Raw genomic sequence first — 26,518 nt, 5'->3', positions numbered from 1 at the left:
GCGAATTCGTGGTTTTCGCGAAGCGCGCTACTGACGCCTGGTGCACCCGCGGCGACGGCATCAGGGACGACATCGTGAGTGTGCCCAGGATTTTTCAAGGGAGGCGGATGTTCGCTCCGCGCGGTCGTGGTTTTCGCTAAGCGTGCTACTGACGCCTGGTGCACCCGCGTCGACGGCATCAGGGACGACATCGTGAGTGTGCCCAGGATTTTTCAAGGGAGGCGGATGTTCGCTCCGCGCGGTCGTGGTTTTCGCTAAGCGTGCAACTGACGCCTGCTGCACCCGTGGCGACGGCATCAGGGACGACATCGTGAGTGTTGTGCCCGGGATTTCTCTACGGCAGCGGATGTTCGTTCCGCGCGGTCGTGGTTTTCGCTAAGCGTGCTACTGACGCCTGGCGCACCCGCGGCGACGGCATCAGGGACGACATCGTGAGTGTGCCCGGGATTTCTCTACGGCGGCGGATGTTCGTTCCGCGCGGTCGTGGTTTTCGCTAGGCGTGCTACTGACAGTATACGTGTGTGTGTCCGTGTGGTGCACCTGCGCGGTTTTATTAGTTGAACTACCGTGCCTCTAGGAATTTACCCAGCGGCATTGTGAGTACCTTGAAAGATATCTTTTGCGGCAAAGGACTTGGTTGTTCCTATTTGGTCTGATTGCTTTTGCCTACAGCTCTGCAAATTGTTTCACTGGTATCGACCCTGTTAAATAAATGCATAGAACCCTCAGGTCTATATGGACTAACCACTTTAATTGTTAGCGAATCGTCCAGCATCTGGTAAACATACCCTACCGAAAAATCCGGTATAACTTTTTCCTATCCGGATTATGGAACCGGAAATTTGTTTCTGGAAACCCAAAATCCAGATTGTAGACAAAGGAATAATTTCTGAAAACCTAATAGAATCCGGATAGAGTCCAGATAGCTTTCCGGTTCCATAATCCGGATAGCGAAAAGTTATACCGGATTTTTAGGTAGGGTACACCAACCACAGTTCACCAGCTTCCTCCTAAGTGCCTTCCGTTGACGTCCGAAAAAAGAAAAAAAAACACGGTAAATCCCGGCCAATCTGGTGATCTTCTGCTAAATTGTGGCTTTACTGGAAGTGAAAAAGTCCCATAATCCAGTAAAAGAGATTTTTACTGGAAATATACTTCCGGTACAAATCCGGTGACATTCTGGTAAAAAATCTGGTGCCATTCCGATAAAAATCCGGTAATATTCCTGTAAAACAACCGGTAACATTCCAGTAAAGAACCCGGTGACATTCCGGTAAACTACGGCTTTACTGGAAGTGAAAACAGTCCCATAATCCAGTAAAATAGACTTTTACTGGAAATGACATTCCGGTAAAAAATATTTTTCAATAGGGTTGTCCCCTCGCTAGGGGGACAAGGCACATGAATCCCGGCATGTGGATGAAATTTTTACCTTAAGATCCTGACTCAATGCCCATCCCCGAATATTTGACCACCACACTTTTAGAAAAAGATAACTTTTTAGAAAACACCGAGTCATCGACCACCCTTACAAAAGCCTGAACCAAGCCTACCCGTACCATGGCTTGTTTGCTCCGTGCCGCCTTGAGTTAATTCGGGCTGACAATTTTTTTTTCAAATGGAACCCACATTCTTAGTTTCGGTTTCACTTGTAGAGGCAGGTGGATACTTTTGTAAAGCTTCCTCCCTATGCGCTTCCGAGTCAACATTTTTGCAATGGCCAACCCCCGGGCTTTGATTTTTGCGCTCCTTGACAAATGCTGAAACTCATATAGCAGTGACGTGATTGGCCTAAGCCGTTTTGGAGCACCTTTCGGAGCAGCCAAAACAGAGTTTTGGAGCAGCAAAAGTAGCTTTTAAAGCAGATATTCTAATAAAAATTAAAATATTTGTTTTAAATGCTGGACACGTGAAAGGAATCTTGCTCGCCGAAATAAACCAATTATGGTCAAGTTTGGCCACCTGGGAGTCTTTCAAGATGTAACTGAAATGCCAATGACATGACACATTTCTTTTTGGTTTTCGAAACATTCTGCAAAGCTGGAGCAAGCTTTGCTTTAGCTTAGGGTAGTATTGAATGTCCAATTTTAATGTCTCCAAAGAGACATTGCGACATCCCACAAGTGTACAGTGCAGTAGGCATTGCCAAGCAATTCCGAAAAACCGCTTGCCACCGTTTTACTGATTGCCGACGTGCCAGATTTTCGTAAAAAGTAATTAAATGTAAAACACTAAATTGCAAGCGTCCCGGCTGGTGCCTCTGTCGTGCAATTATGTTCGCATCGTTGGTTCGCATGCACGTGAGGGCAACTCCGGCAGGCTTGCAGGTGCATGTGCTTTGTCGCGCGAGCGAAACGGCTGTTTAATCGAAACCGAAAGCATGCCTTTCCGCTCCGTCCCAACTGGTTGCCAAAAATCTATGCAAAATGTAACTGCCCAGCATGCGACAAAAAAGAGTCCAGCGCCGCGTGCTTGCAAGGCGGCAGGCGAGGTACGAGCTAAACACAGAAAAAAAGAACCTGAGCGCATTGATGCAAGACATCGCGAGCCAGGGTCGCTTTGTGCAACGACTGAACTCGAGACAAACAAGCGTTCTCTGCGGGTTCAGCGTGCGGACATTCCCTTCTTTGCTTTAGCTCACTTCAACTTTTCTTCAGAACACATTTTGCACGTACCGGGGTCCCTCTCGAAAGAAAGCCCACCAAGAGAAACCTAGGTAATCAATACTTCGACACAGCAGTCTTTGAGTTAGAGAGGGATTTTTGTAGCAGCGTATGTTTTAAACAAGAACGTGAATGTTGATGAACATGCGGCGGTCCTTATGTTTCAGTTTAGGAAGCTCCATATCTGCAATGTCGTGTGGCCGTTGATTTCAGGAGCGAGAGCTTCAGCTCAAAAAGCAACTCCCACCGCGCCAAAACATAGTTTCGGTTCACAGCGCCACGTCATGGCTGGTACCCAGCACGCTAGCGTTGCAGCACACACACACGCCAACATCTATCGTTAAAAAAAAAAAATCGCGAGGCGAGATTATTGCTTACGAGACGACGAGAGCATGAAAGAAGAGACGGCATGGCGGGAAAAGACCATTAAAAAAAAACCATGGACGATTGATGCAGGATATTTTGTGTCGGGCGGCCGTTTGTGCCGCCTAGCTCATGCATGCTCAGTTATGGTACTTAGTTTAGTTTCGGTTTTGAAAGGCGACCAAAATTGGCCCTTTGGCGCAGGCTCGGCGCAGATTACCCATATTTTGACAAAATGTAGCAGGGTTAGCCCCTTGGTGCAGTTTGGCGCAATTGGCGCAGCCATCACATCACTGATATAGGCGGGCAATAGCTCGCCTTGAAAATACTTGCTCTTGGTGGCCGAGAACAAACCCGTGTTTCTGATTGGCAGCCATTTGCTGCGAAGGATACCTGCACATATCCTAAAGAACCCAGTCTTAGTCTAATACAGATGCTTTGGCCAGACAGAGACACAAAAGCCTGACACAAGACCACTATGAAGACCGGAAATAGAGTGTCTATGAGGAATAAAACACTCAACTCAGATAGGCATCAATCACTCACCTTGAAAACACTTGCGATGAGCGGCAAAGAGCAAACTTCTGGCCTTGATCGGCTGGTGCTTGCCACCAAGACCTGCATGTATAAGAAAGAACCCGGTCTTAATTAAACTTGGGTGTTTTTGCAGAAGGGAGACAAAAAATACTAATGCAAGACCACTACACATAGGAAATGGCATCCAAGAGGAGTGAAACGCTAAACGCACTGTGTTAGTGTTGACTGTTTTTTACCCCCGAGTCACCCGTTTTCTCGGGCGAGCCCCTAGGCTCGGTCCTTGGGCCACTTTTGTTTTTAATTTTTATTAACGATTCAAAGATACACCACCCCAATGTACAAAGCCGATTTTTTGCTGACGCGATTGTGTTTTATTTGCTAAGGTAAACAACCCGTCTGATCAAGAAGAATTAAATTAATGTCTATCTTTGGTTCATGCATTGTGCATAAAATGGAATATGGTTCTAAACTCTAAAAAGTGTGTTCAAATGGCCTTGACGCAGAAGAACAACCCCATTGTTTTTTTACATATTCTATCAAATGAGTACCACTCGATACTGTTAACCAATATCAATACCTCGGAGCTTTAATTACCTCTGATTTGTCATGGAGTGCACATATTGAGTTTATAGCTCGTAAAGCAATGCGGAAGCTCTGGTTTTTAAGACGAAATATTAACCTGTGTTCACCTGAAACTAAACTGACTGCTTATAAAACCATCATAAGACCAATGCTAGAATATGCATGTATTGTATGGGACCCTCATACAAAGCTGTCAATCGATATGTTACAGACTGTGCAAAAAAAAAAAAAAATTGCAGTTTGTGTACAACCATTATGGTTTTATGTCATCAGTTTCAGATTTGTACCCAAGATCGGGATTGAGTGATTTGGCAACCCAGAGAAAAACAGGACGGCTGAAGTTTTTTTATAATATGATACAGGGTAATTTGCGACTGCGTCTCTGTGATTACACTTCATTTAACGAAACAAGGCCCATGAGAGGCAAACACCAATTAACACTTGTCGAACCATTGTGTGGAACCACTTTGTTCAAAGCATCCTTTTTTCCTAGAACCACGTGTGAGTGGAATAAGCTTCTTGAAAGTGTTTTGATTTGAGATCATTAGATGCTTTTATTGAAGCACTACTCTCGCACTTTGTTGAGTAGTGGCGCTGTCTGCTTGTTTGTACTACTTCCGCTTGTCTTTGAATATTGTTTTTTTACACCTCCTGCCTGGGCGTTCCACAGAATGCTGGCAGTATCACCAAATAAATAAATAAATAAAATATAGGCAGGCAATAGCTCACCTTGAAAATACTTGCTCTTGGTGGCCGAGAACAAACTCGTGTTCATGATTGACAGTCATTTGCTGCGAAGAATACCTGCACATATCCTAAAGAAACCAGTCTGAGTCTAACACAGATGCTTTGGCCGGTCAGAGACACAAAAGTCTGATACAAACCACAAAAACCAGGAAATAGTGTCTGCAAAAGATGGAAACAGACCCAGGTGGAAAGGCTCGTTCTGTTTCACCTTAGTCAAATAGTGTAGCTCATTTTGCTAAAACAATGCATATTTGCTAAAAAATGTATAATATATATTTTGCCCCATTTAGCAGAGTTTACTGCCAAGGGTACCTGCACACCAGAATAAGTCAGACTTGGTTTTTTTTTTCTTTTGATGAGCGACAACAGAATCCTAAACGGGTGATGAAACAAAATATAAGCCTACCAAGCCAGGCTAGTTTGCCTTGATGCAAGCACAGTGCCTCGGCCGACAAATGACGTTCTATTCTTGGTCACTTGCCATATTTGGTGGGAATAGTAAAGTAAATGAAAATAAGGCTATCTCTCTTGCAGCCCACAGCTGCGAACGAAATTCATATACCTCGATAAACGACCTAAAAATAAAATTGGGTGGTGGCCAAGCGGTTTATGGCGTCAAATTTCAAATTTACAGACTGTGTTGTTCTGGTTGAAGTCCTCCTGGTGTATATGTTTATCCTCATTAATTATACTTAAATTGTTTTTTTTTTTTTTTTTGAGGCACTAGCACATAATTTATACGCTAATTCAGCTTTAGAAGCGTTTTAAGAATACTCCACGGCTTCCTAGTGCTTGTAATAAATTCTCAATAAGAGCGGCTTTCAATTTTTTTTCTTGCTCTCGCTGCTGCTTGCTTCCTCACCCTTAAAATGCTGACAACTCGACACAAAAGTTATAAAAAAATGTGCTTCAAATGTGATGAAGATGAGCATTTCCAAGTTGTACCCCTGCTTCATGCCCTGACCATGCCACCATACCACAGCTGAATGCAGCGACGAATGGTCCCAGGTGCTGTGACCCGACCGTATATACAGTAAAACCTCGTTATAACAAAGTTGAAGGAGCGGTCGTAATTATTTCGTTATAACCATTAGTTTGTTATAGCCAATGTCCATTTCTTCCCACTACAGTAAAACCTCGTTATAACAAAACGGGATATAACAAACTAATGGATATAACAAAGCAATCATAATTCCCCTTGCTTGCTAATAGTGGGAAGAAATGGACATTGGCTATAACAAACTAATGGTTATAACGAAATAATCACGACCGCTCCTTCAACTTTGTTATAACGAGGTTTTACTGTATTAGCAAGCAAGGGGAATTATGATTGCTTTGTTATATCCATTAGTTTGTTATATCCCGTTTTGTTATAACGAGGTTTTACTGTAGCCTTACCGTGTGGCGCGACTCATGCAGCCCCTATGCTTGATGATGGAGCCAGTGTGCGAGGTGCGACCTGCTAGAGCTGTGCAAGCCACAGCTTTACAGCCTGCAAAGGGTGGGAAGATGCCCCTCCCTTTGCAGAGCTTGCAATAGCTTAGCAAGAAGCTATTGCAAGCACTAGGGAGCCACAGTGTGCGAATAAAAGCACTTCTGAATGTGAATTAGTGTGTAAATTATACGTCTATACGTTAAAACTTTAAAAAAAGTATTATTTATAAATATAAATATATATATACTGTATACTAAAAAAAAGGCAAAAAGAAAAGAAACGTCTCCAGGTGGGTTTGAACCCAGAGCTCCACTGCCCTTGATTTCAGTTCCCTAAAACCCGCTTCAGATGGGGCAACTTTTCTAGCAATTTTGAGGTTGCTGGTGGGTAATTCCCTAGGTTTTCCCAGATCAGCACGAATTTCTGAGATCAGGTTCGGCTTAAAACAGACACGCAACTCGAACAAACTGGAAAAGTTTGAAGCGGCAGCAGCCAATCAGGAACGCAATATTTTCACGTGACACCCCTGTGGTGGTGAGGATGACAGCTGAAGACTTGGTCCTGGTTTCAAATGGATCGTTTTTGGAAATAAACTTTTTCAGAAACATGAGTGAGTATTAATGCCAGTCAAAGATATAAAAACATGTTTTTAGCACGTAGTTGTGCGTCTATATAGTGCAAGAAAAATCAAATTTCATGATGATGATGGCAAGTCGTAGCAATTTGGTTGCAGCGTCTGAACGCAGGCGGCCTGTGTTGCTGGTGTTGCGACGTTAAGTTGCTGGGGGAAATTGCCCCGTCTGAAGTGGGCCTTAGGCTTTCTTCCACCGTTCACGCTCAGCGAGCAAGCCCGCTTCAACCGTTCACACCTCAAGGCAAGCTGGACAGCTACAAGCCACCTAAATGTCTACCGCCTCATCCCCGGCCAGGCCGTGACGCGACATAACTTATTAAAAGTCTTGCTGTCAGTGCCACGACCGGCCAGAGTGAAGTCGAGAAAGAATCATCTAAATCAATTCGTAGCTTTCTTGGAACGACCCCCCTCAAGGGAGAGTCGTCCCTCCGCCTTTTGTCGACTGTTGGACTGACGCGAAGAAACTAGCCGTCTTGGTCCAGCAGTTACAAATCATAGTGCTCATTAACTCGCCTGCCAGCGTTCCAGGTGCCAACCGCAATTTCCGCCAGTTTACCCGACACCCGCTGACAATCTCGTCTGCCAGTGTTCCCGGTGTCAACTGCCATTTCCGCAATCTTTCCAACACCCACTGTCAAAAACCCATCTGCACTCCAGGCCTCGACAAGCACTTACTTGCCTACCGCATCACCCCAAGCCTAAATCCTAAATCTGCAATGAGTCCTGGCTGTTTCCCCTCCTGCCACTCGTTATCCTGCCTTTCAGCGAACATGCCGTGACTCTCCTCTGCCTCTGGAGACGACTTTCTTACATCTTAACCGCGCTCCTCGTCTCCTGCCAACCACTATTCTAGGGTACCCGAGAAAGCGTGTATTCAACCTCGTTCTTCGAGCCCTTTAGGTACTTGATTCGAGGAGACACTTGCTGAGGTCTGCCGTGAGACAAGTCGCCAAAATTCCAACATATTTGTCTCAACGGGCATCGTTAGCGTTAGTGAACAACCCGCTCAACAAATCCGTATGACTCCCTGGGGACGACTAGAAGCAGAGGCATACCGAATGAGCCTCACGTTGGATGTGCCATTTTAATACTGGTTTCTTTATGGAGTTCGCTTAGCTACTAATAATCACCGCCCAATCGGTATGCGCTCCGCCCGTCACCCAGGGAGTGACATACAGCACCGAGAAGACAGCGAATAAGTTTACTACCTCACGGTTGCCCGTCGTTCAGAGCCAGCAGTCCAGGCACGCCGACCCTTGTTGTCGTCCGTCGATCAGAGCTCACAGTCAGAGTCAGTGTCCAGGCCTGCGGATCGTCCTTCCCATGCCAGCGCTGCGTAGGCTGGCTGTCCCGGGCTATCACTGCCCGAGTCTCGCTGCGGAACCACCCCGGGATCGTCGTGGCCTAGGCTAGATGGCCAGGACTCGCCGCTTCTACCGGTCCGGTTTGAACCTCGCTGGTGGACCGCTCCAAGCCAGGCAGCCCGGCTCCGATGTTCCTGCCCAGCTCCAGCCTCGCTCAGCACGCACTGTCTCGCGCCAGCTCGTGACTTCTTCCTCCGCCGACCGCCTGTCACGTGCCCTCTGCGTCGTCTTTCACCCTTGGCTCCCACAAAGTTAGGGAAAGGGAATGTACCATTATGCTCAGTGAAGTTCGGTGAGAAGACCCGGGACTCGAGCAGGAATGCCGTTATCCTTGGTGTGACCCTACGAGACTCTCTTGCTGCTTTTGCTTGGGTTTATCTAACCGAAGTACCTGTCTGAAAAGTAGAAGAAACATATGTGCATAACACTCATTATTCACAAGAAAATTTGTCAACATCCAAAATGACCCATGGAGAAAACTATGTGAGGAATTTGTTGGCCACGTTGGCCGAGTCACCTCTCGTGGCCAATGTTTCATTGCAACTTTAATTGTAGTAAACAGTCAAAGGGTATATTACAAGGTGCAATTTGGTTTTGTGCGAACCTACAACGCACAAAACAGCACTCTAACACAGTATGTAGAGGTACCTCTAAACAAATTCCAGGGTTTCATGGAGCCTCCTTCAGATAACTGATGTTGAACATAAAATGTGTGCACCAAGGAGTGAGCAAACAGTGACTTCCAATTAGTCTCAAGCACCAACGACATGTCGACAAGGAGTGCAATGTGTAGAATGTCGTCTAGAGGTGTGCAGCCAAGATGAAAAGGCGAGATATAACGATATCAGAATAAGATCACACCAAAAAGGTTCCGTTACAATTTAGGCACAATAATGAGTCAACCGACGTACAGCCGCGATTCACTCTGTGTTGAGGTGAAACATGGCCAACAAAATATAAAAAACGCGTTTTTTTTTTTGTTTTTTTTTTCTGTACATTATTTGCTCTGCGCCGTTGATAGAAGGACAGTTGGGCGGCGTCACAAAGTCACTCGCTAGCGCTTTTTCAAATTCGTTCATCGGCACTCATGGTATACCCGGGAGGAGAAAAGTACGAGCTCAGAGCCGAGCCGCCGAGCGTCGATTGCGACTTTCCTAAAGAGAAGCTCCGGTACACTTCGGCGACTCGTCAGCTTCAGACGCCTCTTCGAACGAGCCTGACGCGCCCGCGAATCCAATGCGCCGAACGGGCGCGGCAGAAAGCACGCCGGAAGGAAGGGGGCTGGAGGCTGAGTATCCGAAAGAGACGCGGCGCTGGTTTCTATGTCTATTTCGCACATGAGATAACAAACTGGCAAAGCTAGCCGAGTGTGAACAGTAACTGACGTTACATTGGAGCACACGCAGTCGAAATGACGCCTGCAACAGAGCACAGCTAGGTGCTTTCAACAGGGGACACAGGCGTTCAAAAAGGCCTCGATTTAAAAACTTCACGTCTCCTTTCTGTCCTTCGGTGTTTACTTTGATCCGCGTACGCCAATGCACTCAATGCTGCAAGTAATAGAGTCGTGTATACGTACCTTTCGAAGCAATTGAAAGTGTGTAGGTTTCGCTCGATGCCCACGAGTACAGAGTGCGACGAACGCCAATCACGCCGGCTGGCCAGGCTGGCCGGGTCGCGCAACACACAGTCGTTGACACAGACACAGTGGTGACAGTGGCGCAACCGACGCCCGCCCGCTGCGCGCTGCGCACTGCGCATGCTTGTCTTGGCGGCTCGCCAGCACGCCGGCGACGCCGGCATCGCGCCGGGCCAGCCGGGCTCGCTCCCTTCGAAGTTCGAACAGTTCGAAGTCCAAACTGTGGTCCAAACTGCTTGCGCACGCGCGCGCGCGCGCGCGCGCGCGTGTTGGCGATGGAAACTGTTTTCTCGAGAAACGAGGCTGTAACGTATCGTTTGATGGCGCAAGTGCACGTATTTTTCACGTCGTTTTTTGGACAGTGTGTGAATTTCGCGAAACAGGCGACGAAAAGTGGTGGGTGAAATGTGCTCGCATGTCGTCGTGGATTTTGTGTACCACGTAGGATTACCCAGATAGGTGGGTCAATATTGTCGCGCGCCAAGTAGGCAGCGCGGCCGTCGCCTAACGGTTATCGCGCTTGCCTCCCACGCGAAGGGCCAGGGTTCGATTCCTGGCCGCGGCTATGCATTTTTGTTAACACTGTAATGTGATGTTCTGGTGAAATCGAGAACCGTCTAGCTGATTCGAGGTCAGAATTTTCTACGCGTCGAACCTTCTACGTCGAATGCTCCAGAAGCCAACGTGTGTACAAAAGCGGCTCCGCAGGCAAGCCGGAGTCAGTTTCGCTCCAGCGTTCGACTGTGCTGCTACGCCGACTTCGACGCCCGCGACGCTCTGTTATTATCTTTGTTCTCCCTTTAGTTTTTGGCACAAGTTCGCCACATTAAACGTTTATTTCTTCCCGTTTATTTCCTTTTATTTTGGTCACCACCCGTGACATTTTGGTGGAGGTGCGGGGTAGCGCATGCCCGTGCAGCGTTCCCCTCCCAGGGCCCGCAGTGCAAGCCCGATTCCGAGCCCGGTGAGAACACCACTCGACGCGGAACCTGAAACTCGGACCAGTCGCCGCACCCAAGGTCTGCACCCGGAATACGGACTTCTGCCACCCAGGACCAAGCAGCCGACGAAGCCGACGATGGACGGCCAGCAGTCACAGACCCCGGCCGCTCCTGCCTTCATCTACCTGCCAGTCGCACCCCGGACTCCGACGCCATTCCACGGGGACGCCCACGAAGACGTCGAGGACTGGCTTCAACAGTACGAGCGGGTGGCCCAGCTCAACCGATGGACGGACGACCAGCGCCTGCAGAACCTTTACTTCGCGCTCGAAGGAACGGCCAGGCACTGGTTCGAGAATCGGGAGACATCATTGATCTCGTGGACCGCCTGCAAGAATGAGTTGAGGCGAACTTTCACAAACCAGTATCGACGGGAGAGGGCCGAGGACCTTCTTCGAATGAGAACCCAGGGCGCAAACGAGTCCATCACCAGTTTCGTCGAGGATGTCCTGCGCCTGGTCACTCGCGCCGACCCTCAAGCCACCGACGAAAAGAAGTTGCGGATCCTGATGCGAGGCGTACGAGATGACATTTTCGGAGGCCTCGTCCGCAACCCGCCGACCACCGTCGAAACGTTTGTAACAGAGGCGACCAACATTGAACGGGCCCTGCAAGCACGAGCCGCTCACTTCCACCGAGCTCCTGCCGTCGCTGCACCCACGCCGTCAAGCTGCGCCCTCAGCACCAATATTCCGGGGATCCGAGAAATAGTCCGGGACATCGTCCGTGAAGAACTGAAGAAGCTGATACCTGCCGCCGAACACCCAGCTTCACTCTCGATCGCCGAGATTGTTCGAGAAGAGGTCCAGCAAGCGCTCCAGCCAGACGTTCTCGCCGACGCCGCACCGAAACCACCAGCTGTGACCTATGCCGCCGTTGTTCGTCGTCCGCAGCCCCCTACTGCTCGGCACTACCCAGCTGCACCCCAACGAGAAGTCTCTTCGCCGCAGTACGCGCCGCGCCAAGAGCAGCGTGGACTTCGAAAGACCGACGTGTGGCGCACGGATGACGGACGCCCGGTGTGCTTCCACTGCGGGGAGGCTGACCACGTTTACCGGAGGTGCCCCTACCGCCAGCTCGGCCTGCGAGGATTCGCTCCAAACGACCGTCGACCTCGTTTTGGAGAACGACCAAGGGACATCGAGGAATACCTCCGTTGCCCTCCGTCACCAGCGCCCACCGCACCTCGAGGTTCCCGTTCTCCATCCCCCCGACGTTCCGCGTCGCCTTTCCGTCGGTCGCGCCGTGACAGCCTGTCCCCCCTATCTCGTCGGGAAAACTAAGTACGGCAGCGCCTGGAGGTGCCGTTGCCGAAGACGACCCGAGTAAAGAGCCTCCAAGAACGCCGGAGCGCTCCCACTCTCCCGACGTCACGCATCGCTACGACGCCCCTGCAACGGTGTCCAACAACCTAAACGTCGTCATCGACGGCCACGACGCATCGGCACTCGTGGACACCGGAGCAGACTACTCAGTCCTGAGTGGGAGGCTCTCCCGCCGCCTTCGAAAAGTCATGACGCCGTGGGAAGGACCCCAAATACGAACCGCCGGAGGACATCTCATCACACCAGTCGGGAGATGCACTGCTCGCGTCGAGATCCACGGTGAAACGTGCCCTGTCAAGTTCGTCGTTCTACATGACTGTTCGAGGGACGTTATCCTCGGAATGGACTTTCTCTGCGAGTATGGCGCCGTCATCGACCTCGGAACAAACCGGCTGACGCTACGAAAACCTGCTCCACCAGCGGAGGAACCCCAAGCGACGTCACCCACGGTCCGAGTCCTCGCAAACCACGTAAACCTACCACCGCGGTCGAGTGTTTTCGTACTTGCCGGGATCGATGAAGCTTCCTCTGGCGAAGTTCTTCTCGAGGGAAGCCTCCAACTGCTCCTGGGAAGAGGCATAGGCGTCGCAAGGGGAGTAGCTGAACTTCAGGATGGGCGGACTGTGGCCCTCGTGACGAACTTCCGAAACGAAGCGCAACACCTCACGAAAGGTGCAGCCGTGGGCCACGTCGAGAAACTCCGAAACCCCGCCGAAATCACCGCGATTACTGACGAATCCTCGCCGCCACAGCAAGACAGTACGTCGCCAGCGCAGCTCGACATTGACCCTAAGCTTCCGGACTCTAAACGGCGTCAGCTGGTTAACCTCCTCGCCGAATACCGCGACTGCTTTGCGACGTCGTCGAAGGTGCGCCAGACCGCGGTTGCCAAGCACCGCATCGTTACTGAGGACGACGCGCGCCCTGTGCATCGATCGCCGTACAGAGTCTCCGCTAAGGAAAGGGAGGTGATCCATCAGCAAGTTCAAGAGATGCTGAATGACGACATCATCCAAGCTTCAAGCAGTCCATGGGCCTCTCCAGTCGTGCTGGTTAAGAAGAAGGACGGAACGCTTAGGTTCTGCGTGGACTACCGGCAGCTGAACGCGGTGACGAAGAAAGACGTCTACCCACTTCCCCGCATCGACGACACGTTAGACCGGCTGCGCCACTCTCGATACTTCTCATCGATGGACCTGAAGAGCGGCTACTGGCAGATCGAAGTCGACGAACGGGACCGAGAGAAGACAGCTTTCGTCACGCCGGATGGGCTGTATGAGTTCAAGGTGATGCCCTTTGGACTATGCACGGCGCCAGCAACTTTCCAGCGTGTCATGGACACCGTACTGGCAGGACTGAAGTGGCAGAGTTGTCTCGTCTACCTTGACGACGTCGTAGTATTTTCAGCTGACTTCGACGAGCACTTGAGACGACTCCGAGCTGTTCTCCAAGCCATTCAGACCGCCGGACTCACACTCAAGCCGTCAAAGTGCCGGTTCGCCTATGACGAACTGAAGTTCCTTGGCCACGTGGTTAGTAACGAAGGCGTCCGCCCAGACCCCGAGAAGACTCGCGCCGTCGCGGCATTTCCAGCGCCGACAGATAAGAAGGCCGTGCGAAGATTCCTTGGACTTTGTGCCTATTATCGACGCTTCGTTCGGGATTTCGCAAAGATTTCCGCACCACTTACGAATCTCACGAAGGACGCCGAGAAGTTCGAATGGGCCGAGGAGCAACAGCAGGCATTCGACGAACTGAAACGACGACTCCAGACTCCTCCTGTGCTTGGACATTTCGACCAGGATGCGGAAACAGAAATTCACACGGACGCGAGTAACGCGGGACTGGGCGCAGTACTAATCCAAGTGCAAGAAGGCATCGAGCGAGTCATCGCCTACGCAAGTCGGACATTGTCCAAGGCGGAAAAAAATTACTCCACGACTGAGAAAGAATGCCTTGCGGTCGTCTGGGCAATAACGAAGTTTCGTCCGTACTTGTACGGGAGCCCGTTCCGTGTAGTCACGGACCACCACTCGCTCTGCTGGCTTGCGAACCTGAAGGACCCGTCAGGACGCCTCGCTCGATGGAGTCTTCGACTACAAGAGTTCAACATGACAGTGGTCTATAAGTCAGGCCGCAAGCACAGCGACGCCGACTGCCTGTCCAGAGCCCCCGTCGAAACCCCTCCCGGCTGCAGCGACGACAATGACGACGAGTGCTTCCTAGGAGCAGTGAACACCGACGATATGGCACGACGTCAACGGGACGATCCTGAGCTGCGCGCATTAATCGAGCACCTGGAAGGGGGCAGGAGTACCGTGCCACGTGTCTTCTCACGAGTACTGCCGACCTTCGCCATCCGACAAGGTGTACTCTACAAAGAGAACTTCGGCGACAACAACACACCGTGGTTGCTGGTAATCCCGAGTGACCTTCGAGAGGAGATCTTCCAAGCCTGCCACGACGACCCGACATCCGGACACCTTGGTTACAGCCGGACACTGGCCCGTATTCGTGAAAAGTATTACTGGCCGAAGCTCCCCAAGACCGTCCACCTATACACACGATCATGCCACGAGTGCCAGCGACGCAAGAAACCGCCGATGAGGCCGGCCGGACTTTGCAGCCCATTTCTCCTCCAACTACACCCTTCCAGCAGATCGGAATGGATCTACTTGGTCCTTTTCCGCCTTCGACGTCGGGGAACCGCTGGATCATCGTCGCCACAGATTATCTCACGCGGTACGCCGAAACGAAAGCTCTGCCTTCAGGGACTGCTGTGGAAGTCGCCAAGTTTTTCATCGAGTCCATCGTCCTCCGGCACGGCGCACCCGAAGTTCTGATTACAGATCGCGGATCTTCCTTCATGGCCCAGCTGACGCAAGAGATCCTTCGTCTCAGTGGCACCGGCCATCGTCGAACCACTGCATACCACCCGCAGACCAACGGGCTGACCGAGCGACTCAACAAGACAATCGCCGATATGATCTCTATGTACGTCGACGTAGAGCACAAGACGTGGGACGAGGTGTTGCCCTACGTCACGTTTGCCTACAATACGGCGGTTCAAGAGACCACTGGATTCACCCCTTTCCAGCTGGTACATGGTCGGAAGGTAACGACCATGCTGGACGCAATGCTGCCCCATGAGCCATCTGACAATGAGAGCGACGACGCCCAGGCGGTTGCTCAACGTGCCGAAGAAGTCCGCCAGCTCGCCCGACTCATGATTCAAGACCAGCAACGCGTCGACGCGGACCGCTACAACCTTCGTCGCAGGGACGTTCACTTCCAGCCCGGAGACAGGGTGTGGGTGTGGACGCCCATCCGTCGCCGCGGCCTCAGTGAGAAACTGCTGAAACGGTACTTTGGACCATACAAGGTACTTCGTCGCCTCGGCGAGCTGAACTACGAGGTGATGCCCGACGGAACAAGAACATCATCACGCCGCCCACCACGACCTGAAGTCGTCCACGTCGTGCGCCTGAAGCCGTACTACGCTCGATAGGACTGTGAATCTTATGTGTTTCAAGTGACTCTTCAGTTTACCGTTCTTTTTATGTGCTTTGTTTTGTTTTGAAATGCATCGGGGCGATGCACTTTTTACGGGGGGGAGTAATGCCGCGCGCCAAGTAGGCAGCGCGGCCGTAGCCTAACGGTTATCGCGCTTGCCTCCCACGCGAAGGGCCAGGGTTCGATTCCTGGCCGCGGCTATGCATTTTTGTTAACACTGTAATGTGATGTTCTGGTGAAATCGAGAACCGTCTAGCTGATTCGAGGTCAGAATTTTCTACGCGTCGAACCTTCTACGTCGAATACTCCAGAAGCCAACGTGTGTACAAAAGCGGCTCCGCAGGCAAGCCGGAGTCAGTTTCGCTCCAGCGTTCGACTGTGCTGCTACGCCGACTTCGACGCCCGCGACGCTCTGTTATTATCTTTGTTCTCCCTTTAGTTTTTGGCACAAGTTCGCCACATTAAACGTTTATTTCTTCCCGTTTATTTCCTTTTATTTTGGTCACCACCCGTGACAATATCGATAAATGTGCGCGTAAGAAGCAACTACATGCACGTGACCTGTCAAACCTATTCACCCTCATTATTTTATCGTGCGAACCGACATTGTCACGTATAGCGTTCGATTTCGGTCCCAACACCGGTAACTAGTATATCGTGTCATGATGTTGTATTTCTCACCGTCGGTAACTTCGTATTGATATCGTATTCGATGTGGTGGTCGTGTCCCAACACCGATAATTTCTTGTTGTATTGCGATGGTGTGTTGCAACATCGAATTGTATCCCGGTACGTTGGGTTTATCGTTTGGCGATCAACTTTTGTTGCATTACAACTGCAATAAACATTTGTTGGAAAACAATCACTCCAATGAGCACGTCGTTATTGGGCTCTCTCATTAAAAGGTAGGTCGCGGCGGGTGTTCCGGCTAGTTATTCTGAATGGTTTGGTGGTTGTCTAGTTTCAAGCGCGCGAGGCTGTGTGTACTGTGTGCCGTACTAACAGCTGTACATTCTTGCACTGTCGATCAATGTTAATGTGTTCGCAACGCAGAACGTTTATGTTATGTGTGTATCCACACCCAATATATTTTTCGCGTATTGCCGTGTGGATATGCCAACGTAATGCATGTTGGTAACTTGGTACCCGCCCGCGTTCTGAGATATATGCACGCGATATCATATTGTATTCTCCTTTGGTCCCATGATCGACGACCAATATTTGTATATCGTGTGGCCGTACAGTATGTCCATGTCGGCCACCAATATGCACGCGATGTCGTATTCTATTCCAATAACCGTGTAGTATATCGGGGTATTGTGCTCCGATATCGTGTTGTATACCAATAACCGCAAGTTATATCGGGATATTGTGCTCCAATATCCTGTTGTATACCAATAACCGCATACTATATCGGGATATTGTGCTCCGATATGAATTCCCATCGTGCGTATTGGGTTAATCGGATAACAATAAGTTTTTATTGGTTTCCATCATCTTCATTGGAATACAATATTTCCAATAAGCCGAGTTCATATTGGCCTTTTTCAATAGGGATTGTAATGGACCAGGTAGGAAAATACAAATATCTGGGAGTCTGGCTCGATGAGGGAAGGAAATATCTAGAGGAACATAAGGAGAATATATAAAGGAAATGGAAAATAAATTCATCTATCATGAAGCTCAAGGATCTATGAAACTATAAGAGATATGAAGTGGTAGGTGTATATAGAAAGAAGTGATGGTACCAGATCTGTGCTTTGGCAATGGGGTACTGTGCATGAAATCAGAGGTTCAGTCAGGATTAGAGATTCGACAAAGAATATTAGGCAGATTGGCACTGGGAGCACACAGCGAGACACCAAATGAGGAAGTACAGGGGGACATGGGCTGGTCGTCTTTTGAGCGCAGGAATGCAATTAGTAATGTAAAATTGACCGAAATGGATGATAAACAGTGGGCAAGTAAGGTATTCATGTTTTATACGTTAAAAGTTTCAACACAAAATGGACAAACCGAACCCGAAAGCTTACATTTAGATACCTACATACTAGTGATATGGCTGACCAGACTACTTCAGTGTAAACAGGCGTTAAAGAGGCAGACAACAAATATGGAAGGTAGGAATACAAAAAAGTGAGCTGTAACAATCGACAGGACACAAAAAAAAGGACATAAGAAAGAAAATGTGTTTGACAATTCACTAGGAAGTTCTTTACTGTTTGTGGCGAGAACGGGAGTTTTGAGGACGAAGACGCACAGGGCTAAAGTTCAGGAGACGGACAGATTATGAGGTGCCTGCCATAATGAGAGCGATACACTAGAGCACTTGGTTTTGAAGTGCACGGGACTTCGCTCTGCACTCCCTGAAGAGGGGTAACCGATGTGGCTGGGTTTTGCTGGGGACGATGGAAGAACGGTAGAGAAAAGGATCACAGCCACAAATGAGGCGATTATACGATTGCTGGATATTATCTAGGGAAAACTGAATGATGCACAACTAACTAGCACATCTGGAGACACGCGGGACAGAAGAAAATTGGGACTCCCTCCCGCTTGGCTCCGACCCGAGCCTACACCCTGTCCCCTACTGGGTCCGGTGCTGGGGTAACGCCGGCATGGATAGACCAGAGGAAAATTGGCGGCTCCCTCGGCGGGGGAAGGGGGGGGGGGGGGAGAGGCGGGTGGAATGTTTTTAGTTTCTTTACCTGCTTCCCTAAAGGCATCCCGGTGATATCCCACACTGCCTGGTGATAGGTAGGGAGAGAAAATTGGCTTAGAAGGGCGGGAGGAATCATATGTTTGCTCTTTTTAGGCTTAGGCTAGTGGCGCAAGGTAGCGCCTGTTAGAAAGGGTATACCCATTAACATTCATCCATCCACCAGCACGTCTTCAGACTTCACGGAACCCTGAGGAATTGGGGAGGAATTGGGACTTGAAATATCTCGAGACGCATGACGCCGCCTCGATGGCCGATTTTGAAGCCCTCGCCAAAATCCGTCGGTTAGAACGAAAGCTATAGCCATCCGCTGAAAATGCAAGCCTGTAATTATCATTTACAAATACCGTGGATTATATTTCGCCCATTTCAAAGTGTTCTGGGGATATTTCAAGTTTCGATTATGTACCCCTTTAAGCTATTTCGTGCCGAAACTTGCAAAGTGGCGCTTTCGCCATCGATGCCTTTTGGGGGTTTCATTTAACTTAGATTAGTGTAAGCGAACAATGAAGATGAAGCTTGATCTTAATGGAATGACACTCCACTGCTTACGGCTTTCAAATAATATTTAAGTAAAAAAGTGATTCTAAAGTTGTTCAAAAGATGGTCGTTTTACTTCCGAAATAAAACATAGAACTGTCATGCCGCTTTCTTTCAATTAAAACGGTATGAATTATTAAAGCAATACAATTTTAGTAAATCATTTTCATTGGTCTTGTTTTTTTAGTTAGCATGAAGTACTATTTGTCGGGGAGCTGATGACTTATCAATTTTAGGAGTGGAACATAAATACAATAAACATCCTGTTTGGACTATGCATCCTCTTCAGCAAACTCCGTCGTGTCATGGGGATGTTTGGCGGATTCTGTCAAACATAGTCAACCGTGGCCCCTAAGACCTCTGAATGTTTCCATACTCCATACTCCATTGGACAATATGCACGGGGAAAACAACTCAGCGTTTAACCGTCCTTACCTTGCTAGTGGTGCCGTGCGTTAATAAGGAATAATAAGCTAAGCAATCCGTCTTGTTTTAATGAATAAAAAAGTTAATTGGTTTAATATTAAAGTTAGTAAAATTGTTATATATCGCGCATTTGTGATTATGTATTTGCACATTGGGGGACTGCAATTAGCTTGAATTTGTATTGCCCTTGCGATGCTTGATCACCGCGTTTTAGTAACGCTAGTCTATTTCAATTCTTGTTCCCTTCTGTCACCTTGTTTATTAACAAGGGCCAGATGGCAAAAGTAGCGGAGATATAAAAAAACATATATATATATATATATTTATCTTTTTTATAAATAATAGTTCATTGTGCTGAAGTAAATTTAGGTCTCGAGGAAATAATTGACGTTGCGTGCTTTGAAAACAAGGCGAAACCTAAGGACCAGCAATCTAGCCAATTATTTAAATATTGAGACTGCATTTGATAGCGACAGGGATAATGCCCGCGACCGCCCGATAGAAGGGTCGACATTTGACCGAAAAATCGGGTAGTAAATTAGTCAGTTATATTTATATAGGCTGTTAATCGATAGTTTAATATATTAGTAATGCGATTCAGTTTGGTACCTTTTTTGTAGTTGTTGAATATGGTTGTTGCTTTCTCGACATACTTTTTAAATACGTGTCAATAATCGCAGGCGACCGTCGTTTCTTTCTTTTTTTTTTTTGCTTTTATATGAAATATACACGAGCTATATTTTATTTCTGGATAATTTCTTGGCCACCTGCCATCATGTAATTATATCAACATTAATACAATATATCGCTCAGTTACGAATCTTTTTGTTGATTAAATAAAATGACTGAATATTTCAGGAGAACTCACTTATCAGTTCGGAGACAGCCGCCCCAGCCTGGTCTTCTGCGATGAAGCTAATGCAGACAAGACTAAATCTGCCTGTGCAACCATATTAAGTGTGGAGGTGAGAAAGTAATATTTCAACGTCAAAAGCGCGTTAGTGAATAGGATGAAAAAGAGATACCTCGGGTGTTGTTTCGCTCGAGGCATGAGGGAATAACACGCAAAGCGGTCGGTCTCGGATATATGAAAGTTAACCGCAACATTTTGGAGATTCAGAGATTCCAACGGTCTTCTTTTAGATATCCCCCAAAATATGCATTTGCGTATTAAGCGCAAAGTGCATGCACTACAAAATATCTGACGGGCCAAAAGCGCGGCAGATACTAGGCCCAATCAAAAAATGTCGCCACAGACGACATTTTTGCACGCATCTCGCACTTTACAGCATCTGAAAAGTCTGTAAAGGTGATCAATGGAGAGGAATGCGCAAATGACGAAGCCTGAAACGTACTTTGTCAAAAAGTGGCTATCTACCTTTAGACACTAAGCGTATAAAACAATTATCGCATTTCTACCTCTGTCCGTGTTCTGCTTTCTGCCAGCTCAGGTGACTGATATATTAAACTTTCGTACTCGATTCATTATTTATATCTAGAGGTTGCGTATTTTTATTGTGAGATTTATTAATATTTGATAGGGGTTCCATTCGGTCAAACTTCATTACTGATATCCAGTAATGAAAGCATGATACCAGCTAAATGCACAATTGTAACGCTACTGGAGTCGGCATTTTTATTGATGATTAGAGAGTAATACATTTTTAATAACGTGTCCGCTCATTCAACTGGTATGCCATGAATGTTTACATCGTCCCTAATATAAAAATTGAAATGCAAAGCTCCCCGGGTGGTTAGTATGTTTTTGAGAAAGTACAAAAGGACACTCTATTGGCAGGTAGAATTGTACTTGACAACGAAAATAATGTTTTCCAGTATGCATTCAAGATGTGTATGAATGATTGATACTTTGCTTAAACTATTGCTGTAATCCAACGCCTTTCCTTAAGTTGCTAGTTCACCACAACTCTTACTGCACCTAGTTATACCGGTGCTTTTGTCGCCCAACAGATATAAAGCGAAAAATAGGGACTCTAACCAAAAATGTAATAAACATTTTTGTGTTTATGTTTATTTGTGTTTGCTTAGTCCCTATTTTTCTATTCATGTCTATTCCTAACCAGGCAGAGGGCTGCCGAACGTTTACGTTCAAGCCCAGTAGATACGGCAGCTGGTCGTTACTAGTCGAAAATGTCTTCGTAAGGATATAGGTATCGAAGCAATAAGCTAAATATTTTAGGCTAAGTTTACCGCCATTGCTACGCAGGCTCAAACAAATCGCAGAGAAAGCGGCTTTGTAATATTAAGACTGTTTTGACAAGTATAGGTTATACTATTCATAGCGAACCAATATATTAGGCAAATTTTTCCCATCCTCTGATATATATTTAACTGGATAAAACGTATTTTCAATTCAATCTACTAATCTAACCATAATAGTTTATGCGTCAGTATAGTCTAGCTAAGAGTTCCAACAACCTAACCTTCTTCGTGATTTTGCAGACTTTGGTAATCTTCGGTGAGCGAGAAAACATGGTCTCTTTCGCGATGCTCAAGAACACTCCCCTGTGCGAGCTTCGCTCGGTACCCAGTGGGGATCCAGAGCAGCTCTTGGCTCTGATCTACTCGAGTGGCACAACTGGATTTCCAAAAGGCGTTATGCTATCGAGTAAAAATATCGTAGCAAGCGCCTGCATCATAAGGTCAGTGTTTACGCTTTTTCAGTCCTATATGTACATTACAAGAGTTAAAAACAAACTACCGCAGGAATAGTTGTACGTGCTTCATAGATGTATATATACAGTGTTTATAATGAGAGACGACGATTGCAGTCATCTTGACAGGCGTGCGTTCACTAAAATCCGCCACTCTCATGCACTGCAGATTGCAACTGCAAGGAGTGCAATACCCTGGAATTCGCTGTTGTGATGAAGTCGATGAGAAGCAATGTCATAAATATGTTGTTATATACAGGCAGTGAGATATATATATATATATAATTTCCCCTTAAAATTTAGAAAGCAGTTTGATAATAGAGATGTACGTTTGTAATATTGTTTTTGTGCGTGCTTGTTCGCGTGCGTGCGTGCGCGTGCGTCTGTTTATATCAGGCGTGCTGTGCTGTTTGCCTTTGTAAAAGTTAACTTTTAATTTAACCGTTGTGAACAACAAAGCTCTTTACAGACGTGGTACAAGTTGCTCCTTTGGAGCTCACTCAGGACGAAAACACGAGGACCGGCAGAAAAATCGCGGAAGGTGGAATACCGAGACATTAGATTCCGCAGATAAATTTCGACCTTCAGTGGATTTCCCTATATACAACCAACCACAATAACTCTCCGGCAGATTGCGATCACCTCGGCCGGGATTCGAACCCGCCACCTGAAACCCCGAAGGTAGCGCTTGCCCCTTGAGCTGACGAGGCGGTTAAAGCTCAAAATCGAACTAAGTAATAATATTTGCATGTTTCAATCATCAGCCGGTCGGTATTACAGATCTCCATTCGAGCTCGCTGTGTTCACTGAGGCTTCGACACCGCGTAAACTTTCATAATAAGCGCTCAACCCCAGCATCATGGAGGGCAGCGAGCTTGCGCCGATCGACGGGGGGACGCGTAACGCTAGATATTGCTCACCTGGCATCATTGCCTTCTCGTCTTGCTGGAAACACAGTGACCCCAGGCACCGGGCAACGGACGGGAACGACATCGTCTTGGGAACTGCACCCCTAACGCACGTATCAGGGCTCACCATGTTCAACGTCTCGATTGCTGTCGGAGCCTGCATGGTCTTGCTTCCGGGATCCGAGCCTAGCATTACTCTTCCAGCCATCGATAAATACAAGGTGACCACTGAAAAGTCGCTACCTTTTCTAATTATAAATTCAAGCCTGCTCTCTGATTGTTTGGCCGTTTCGACAAAAATCAGATACTATATACACTCTCAGAAAAAAGGTTATATTCTTAGACCACTTGTCCCCTATAAGACACCCCAAAACTTCAGTTCAACGTAGTGCGCATTGACGTCCAACCGACGGAACGGACTTTTAGGAGCCGCTTGATAGCAGATTCGTTTCACTTATTAAAATTGTTAATGCACGTCTCAATGACTAAAAACAAATATCGTTTTTTTTTTAACGCTGTAGCAAAACCTTTTTTTTTTTTTGATTGAGCTTCGATACGTACTTTAGCACTTTAATAAGTTATATCGCAGCGTTACGAAGCCCCTTGTTAGAGTTCGGGACGTGTGTTCGCCTTTAATGCGCTGTACGTCAAAATGAAGTGCTGGGGTGCATCGTATGGGACAAAAGGGTGTGAGACGACGCCCCTCGTTCTTGGGTGTAGTTCAGTAGAATCTTGCTTATTTTGTCATTGAATATATATTTGAAATTCGAGATAAGCCAATGAGGTTTGAGTGGGACATGGGAGGTACCAAGAATCTCTGCTTCGGGAGAATGGTGGACATCGGCAACGGGGCTGATTTTGCAGGGTAAGAGCGGCTAACTTTTTGTTATCAACCGCTTGATGGCTCGTATCCTTATCGCCATACACGCATTTTACAACAACATAACGCATAACATAGAAATCAGCGCCGTCATCTTATCACTGGAAAACATTTCGTTTCGTAATTTCGCTTAACTTCGCAGCGCAATGCGCGCTTGTGAAGTAAGCAGAGGGGACAGACTAACATTCAGACACCTCAGCCAAACCAAATGTCGCTAGAAGCTGGATGAGATATTTGAGTGTAATTTCTTCCGGATGAGCTATGACTCGAATCTTTACACTACGGATTGGATCGGATATTGCCGGCTATTCGTTTTGTACGGGATGAACAGTCTATCTGCTCATGCCAAAAACAACAACAATAACTACATTATTCTTGTTCTGACGCCACCAGACCTCAACTCTTCACTTGGCGCAATCTGTAGTGTTCTCGGTTTTTCGCACTGCTTCAACCGGTGGAAGGCCCGGACCATGGTTGCCGCAGCAACCATCTGGTCGGAAGTTGTAACGGGTGGTCCTAACGCTCTCAGTCATAGTCAAATGCGGATGTCTAAATCAAGCCTAAAAGCCACCGAAAACCCCTTAATTGATAATTGTTGTTTCAAACGACTGGAAATGTTTTCTTGTTATCACCCTAAAGATGAAGGGTTTGGGAGGTGTCTTTTCAGAGAAAAAGATAATTCAATCTAGTTTTGAAACTCCCGCCGGATTTATTGACGTAGTTTGCGAAAACGCCAACGAGGTAAAGGGGCTTAGATAGGTACACCGGAAGTCCGAAAGTGGCACCCCCCCCCCCCTTTCCCGGAGGGTCACCGCCATGTTGTATGCAAAAATATCCACTAGTCACGTGACCTCATAAAATCCATGACGTCAACGGCAAGATGGCAGCACCTAGACATTGCTGATGCAAGTTGGTTCAGTGGGTGGCAGTCGTGATGTGTCGCAGGTTGTCGACAATTTAGTTCTTCGTGACCTTTGACGAAAGTGTAACACGAAAATTTGAAAGAATTATACTTTATGCGCGTTTTTGCGCAAGATCGCTCTGGATAAATCACTTGTGACTCGTGAGACAGCGTCAGTCGTATCGCCATAGCGGTGCTCGGAGTCGCAGGCATGTTCAGGATCTATAGAACGTCTAGCATGGGATTTTCGTATTTTCCCAGCTTTATTTAAGCGTTGAAATTTGTGAGAATTGAAGCGACAGCTGTGCGTCACATGCAGTGCCCCATGAAAGTTGTTTCAGCACTAGGTCACCGCATAATCACAGCAACGTTTAGCGAGGAATCTCCTGCGATATGTAACATTTTATAGACCGTTTTACTAAAAGAGGGTGAAAGAGAAGAGGTGAAAGGACTACCGGCGTTTTCCTTCTTGCTGGTGTGTTAGGAAGAGTGAAAGTCCCGGATGAGAGGCTTGGTTTGAGCTTTATTCTCCGTTTTAAACCCCCGAAACTTGGTTAAGGCCACGGCCTTGAATGGCGACAGTCCCCAGGTCATCTGGACACCATTGCTCAATTACAGGTACACGAACAACGACAGAACGCGTCGTATACTGTCCGAGGACCTATGTAGCTTGCACAGACTCCGGCAGGTGCTGCTGCAATGCCTTTAAGCTCCATCGTTTTCTACATGAGCCCAATCTCCGGCGGCAGCGGGGTTGTGTCCCTAAACTTAAAATACTTTTTCCCAGACCAAATAAACACAACTGAGATCTTTTTCTTAAAAAAAAAAAAAAATGTTTGCAAGTCCTCACAGTGCCGCTGGATAAATTCCTAAGGTGTATGGTAGTTCCATTAATAAAACCGAGAAGGTGAACTATATGCTCACGTACACGTCCTCACTAGCACGTTTACCAAAAACCAACGTCCGCCGCAGTTGAGAAATCCTGAACATCGCGGTGTAGTTTCTGGTGCCATCGCGGTGGCCTCTCCCGTGTCTTTTTCGCTCGCTGGATGATTCTGAAGCCGGACCGACGAAGAGGCGCAAGAAACAGGGCACTGAGAGAAATTCTTCTGGATCCTCACACCCAGCTACTATTGAAGATAGGTCCCACGCATGGGACCGGAGGCCGACACTGAGCGTTCGCTCGTTGTGGCACATTTAGTTCGTGCTCGTTGATGGAGGAAAAACAGAGAGACCAGCGTTTGACGAACGCTGTATCTCGACTGACTAAAACAGGTTATCTTCGAACAAACAGAAAAAAGCCCGCTCCCATTCTCTCCGTACGCACCCTCTCTTCCTCGTGGACGAGGACTTGGCGTCCTTGGGCGTCCCTTGTCCAGCCCGTGAAACCTATACACAGAATACACATACGCAGCAGTGGGGTCGCCGTTACCAAGGCCATGACAGGGTCGAACGGGAGAACGTCTCCTCAATTTTTAACACTAGTTGTTACTGCCCAATATAAAATGGTCAAGCGGCTTCTCCGACGGATATCAATCAATCAGTCAATCGATCAATCAATCAATCAGCGTTTATTTCAGCTTGAAACACAAACTGAGGGTGGCGAGCAAAAAAGCAGTGTCGACCACTGCTTGACGGGCCTCGTCACCCTTACAGGTCAGCAGCG

At 47.7% G+C, this 26,518-nt stretch overlaps 1 protein-coding gene across 1 annotated transcript in view; it reads left to right on the top strand.

Annotated features, from left to right (window-relative positions):
* The window catches only part of LOC8027513 (4-coumarate--CoA ligase 1), an 88,391-nt gene that overhangs the window by 18,530 nt on the left and 43,343 nt on the right, over nucleotides 1-26,518 (top strand). The window contains exons 3-5 of the mRNA XM_029995824.2: nucleotides 20,347-20,453; nucleotides 21,952-22,151; nucleotides 23,121-23,292. Of these exons, the coding sequence (XP_029851684.2) occupies nucleotides 20,347-20,453; nucleotides 21,952-22,151; nucleotides 23,121-23,292 (479 nt within the window). The remainder of the gene's footprint in view (nucleotides 1-20,346; nucleotides 20,454-21,951; nucleotides 22,152-23,120; nucleotides 23,293-26,518) is intronic.

Source organism: Ixodes scapularis, unplaced genomic scaffold (genome assembly GCF_016920785.2).
Source record: "Ixodes scapularis isolate PalLabHiFi unplaced genomic scaffold, ASM1692078v2 PGA_scaffold3__209_contigs__length_174095766, whole genome shotgun sequence".
Classification (NCBI taxonomy): domain Eukaryota; kingdom Metazoa; phylum Arthropoda; class Arachnida; order Ixodida; family Ixodidae; genus Ixodes; species Ixodes scapularis.
The sequence above is the reverse complement of the archived record's forward strand: the minus strand, read 5'-3'. Positions and strand labels throughout refer to the sequence as shown.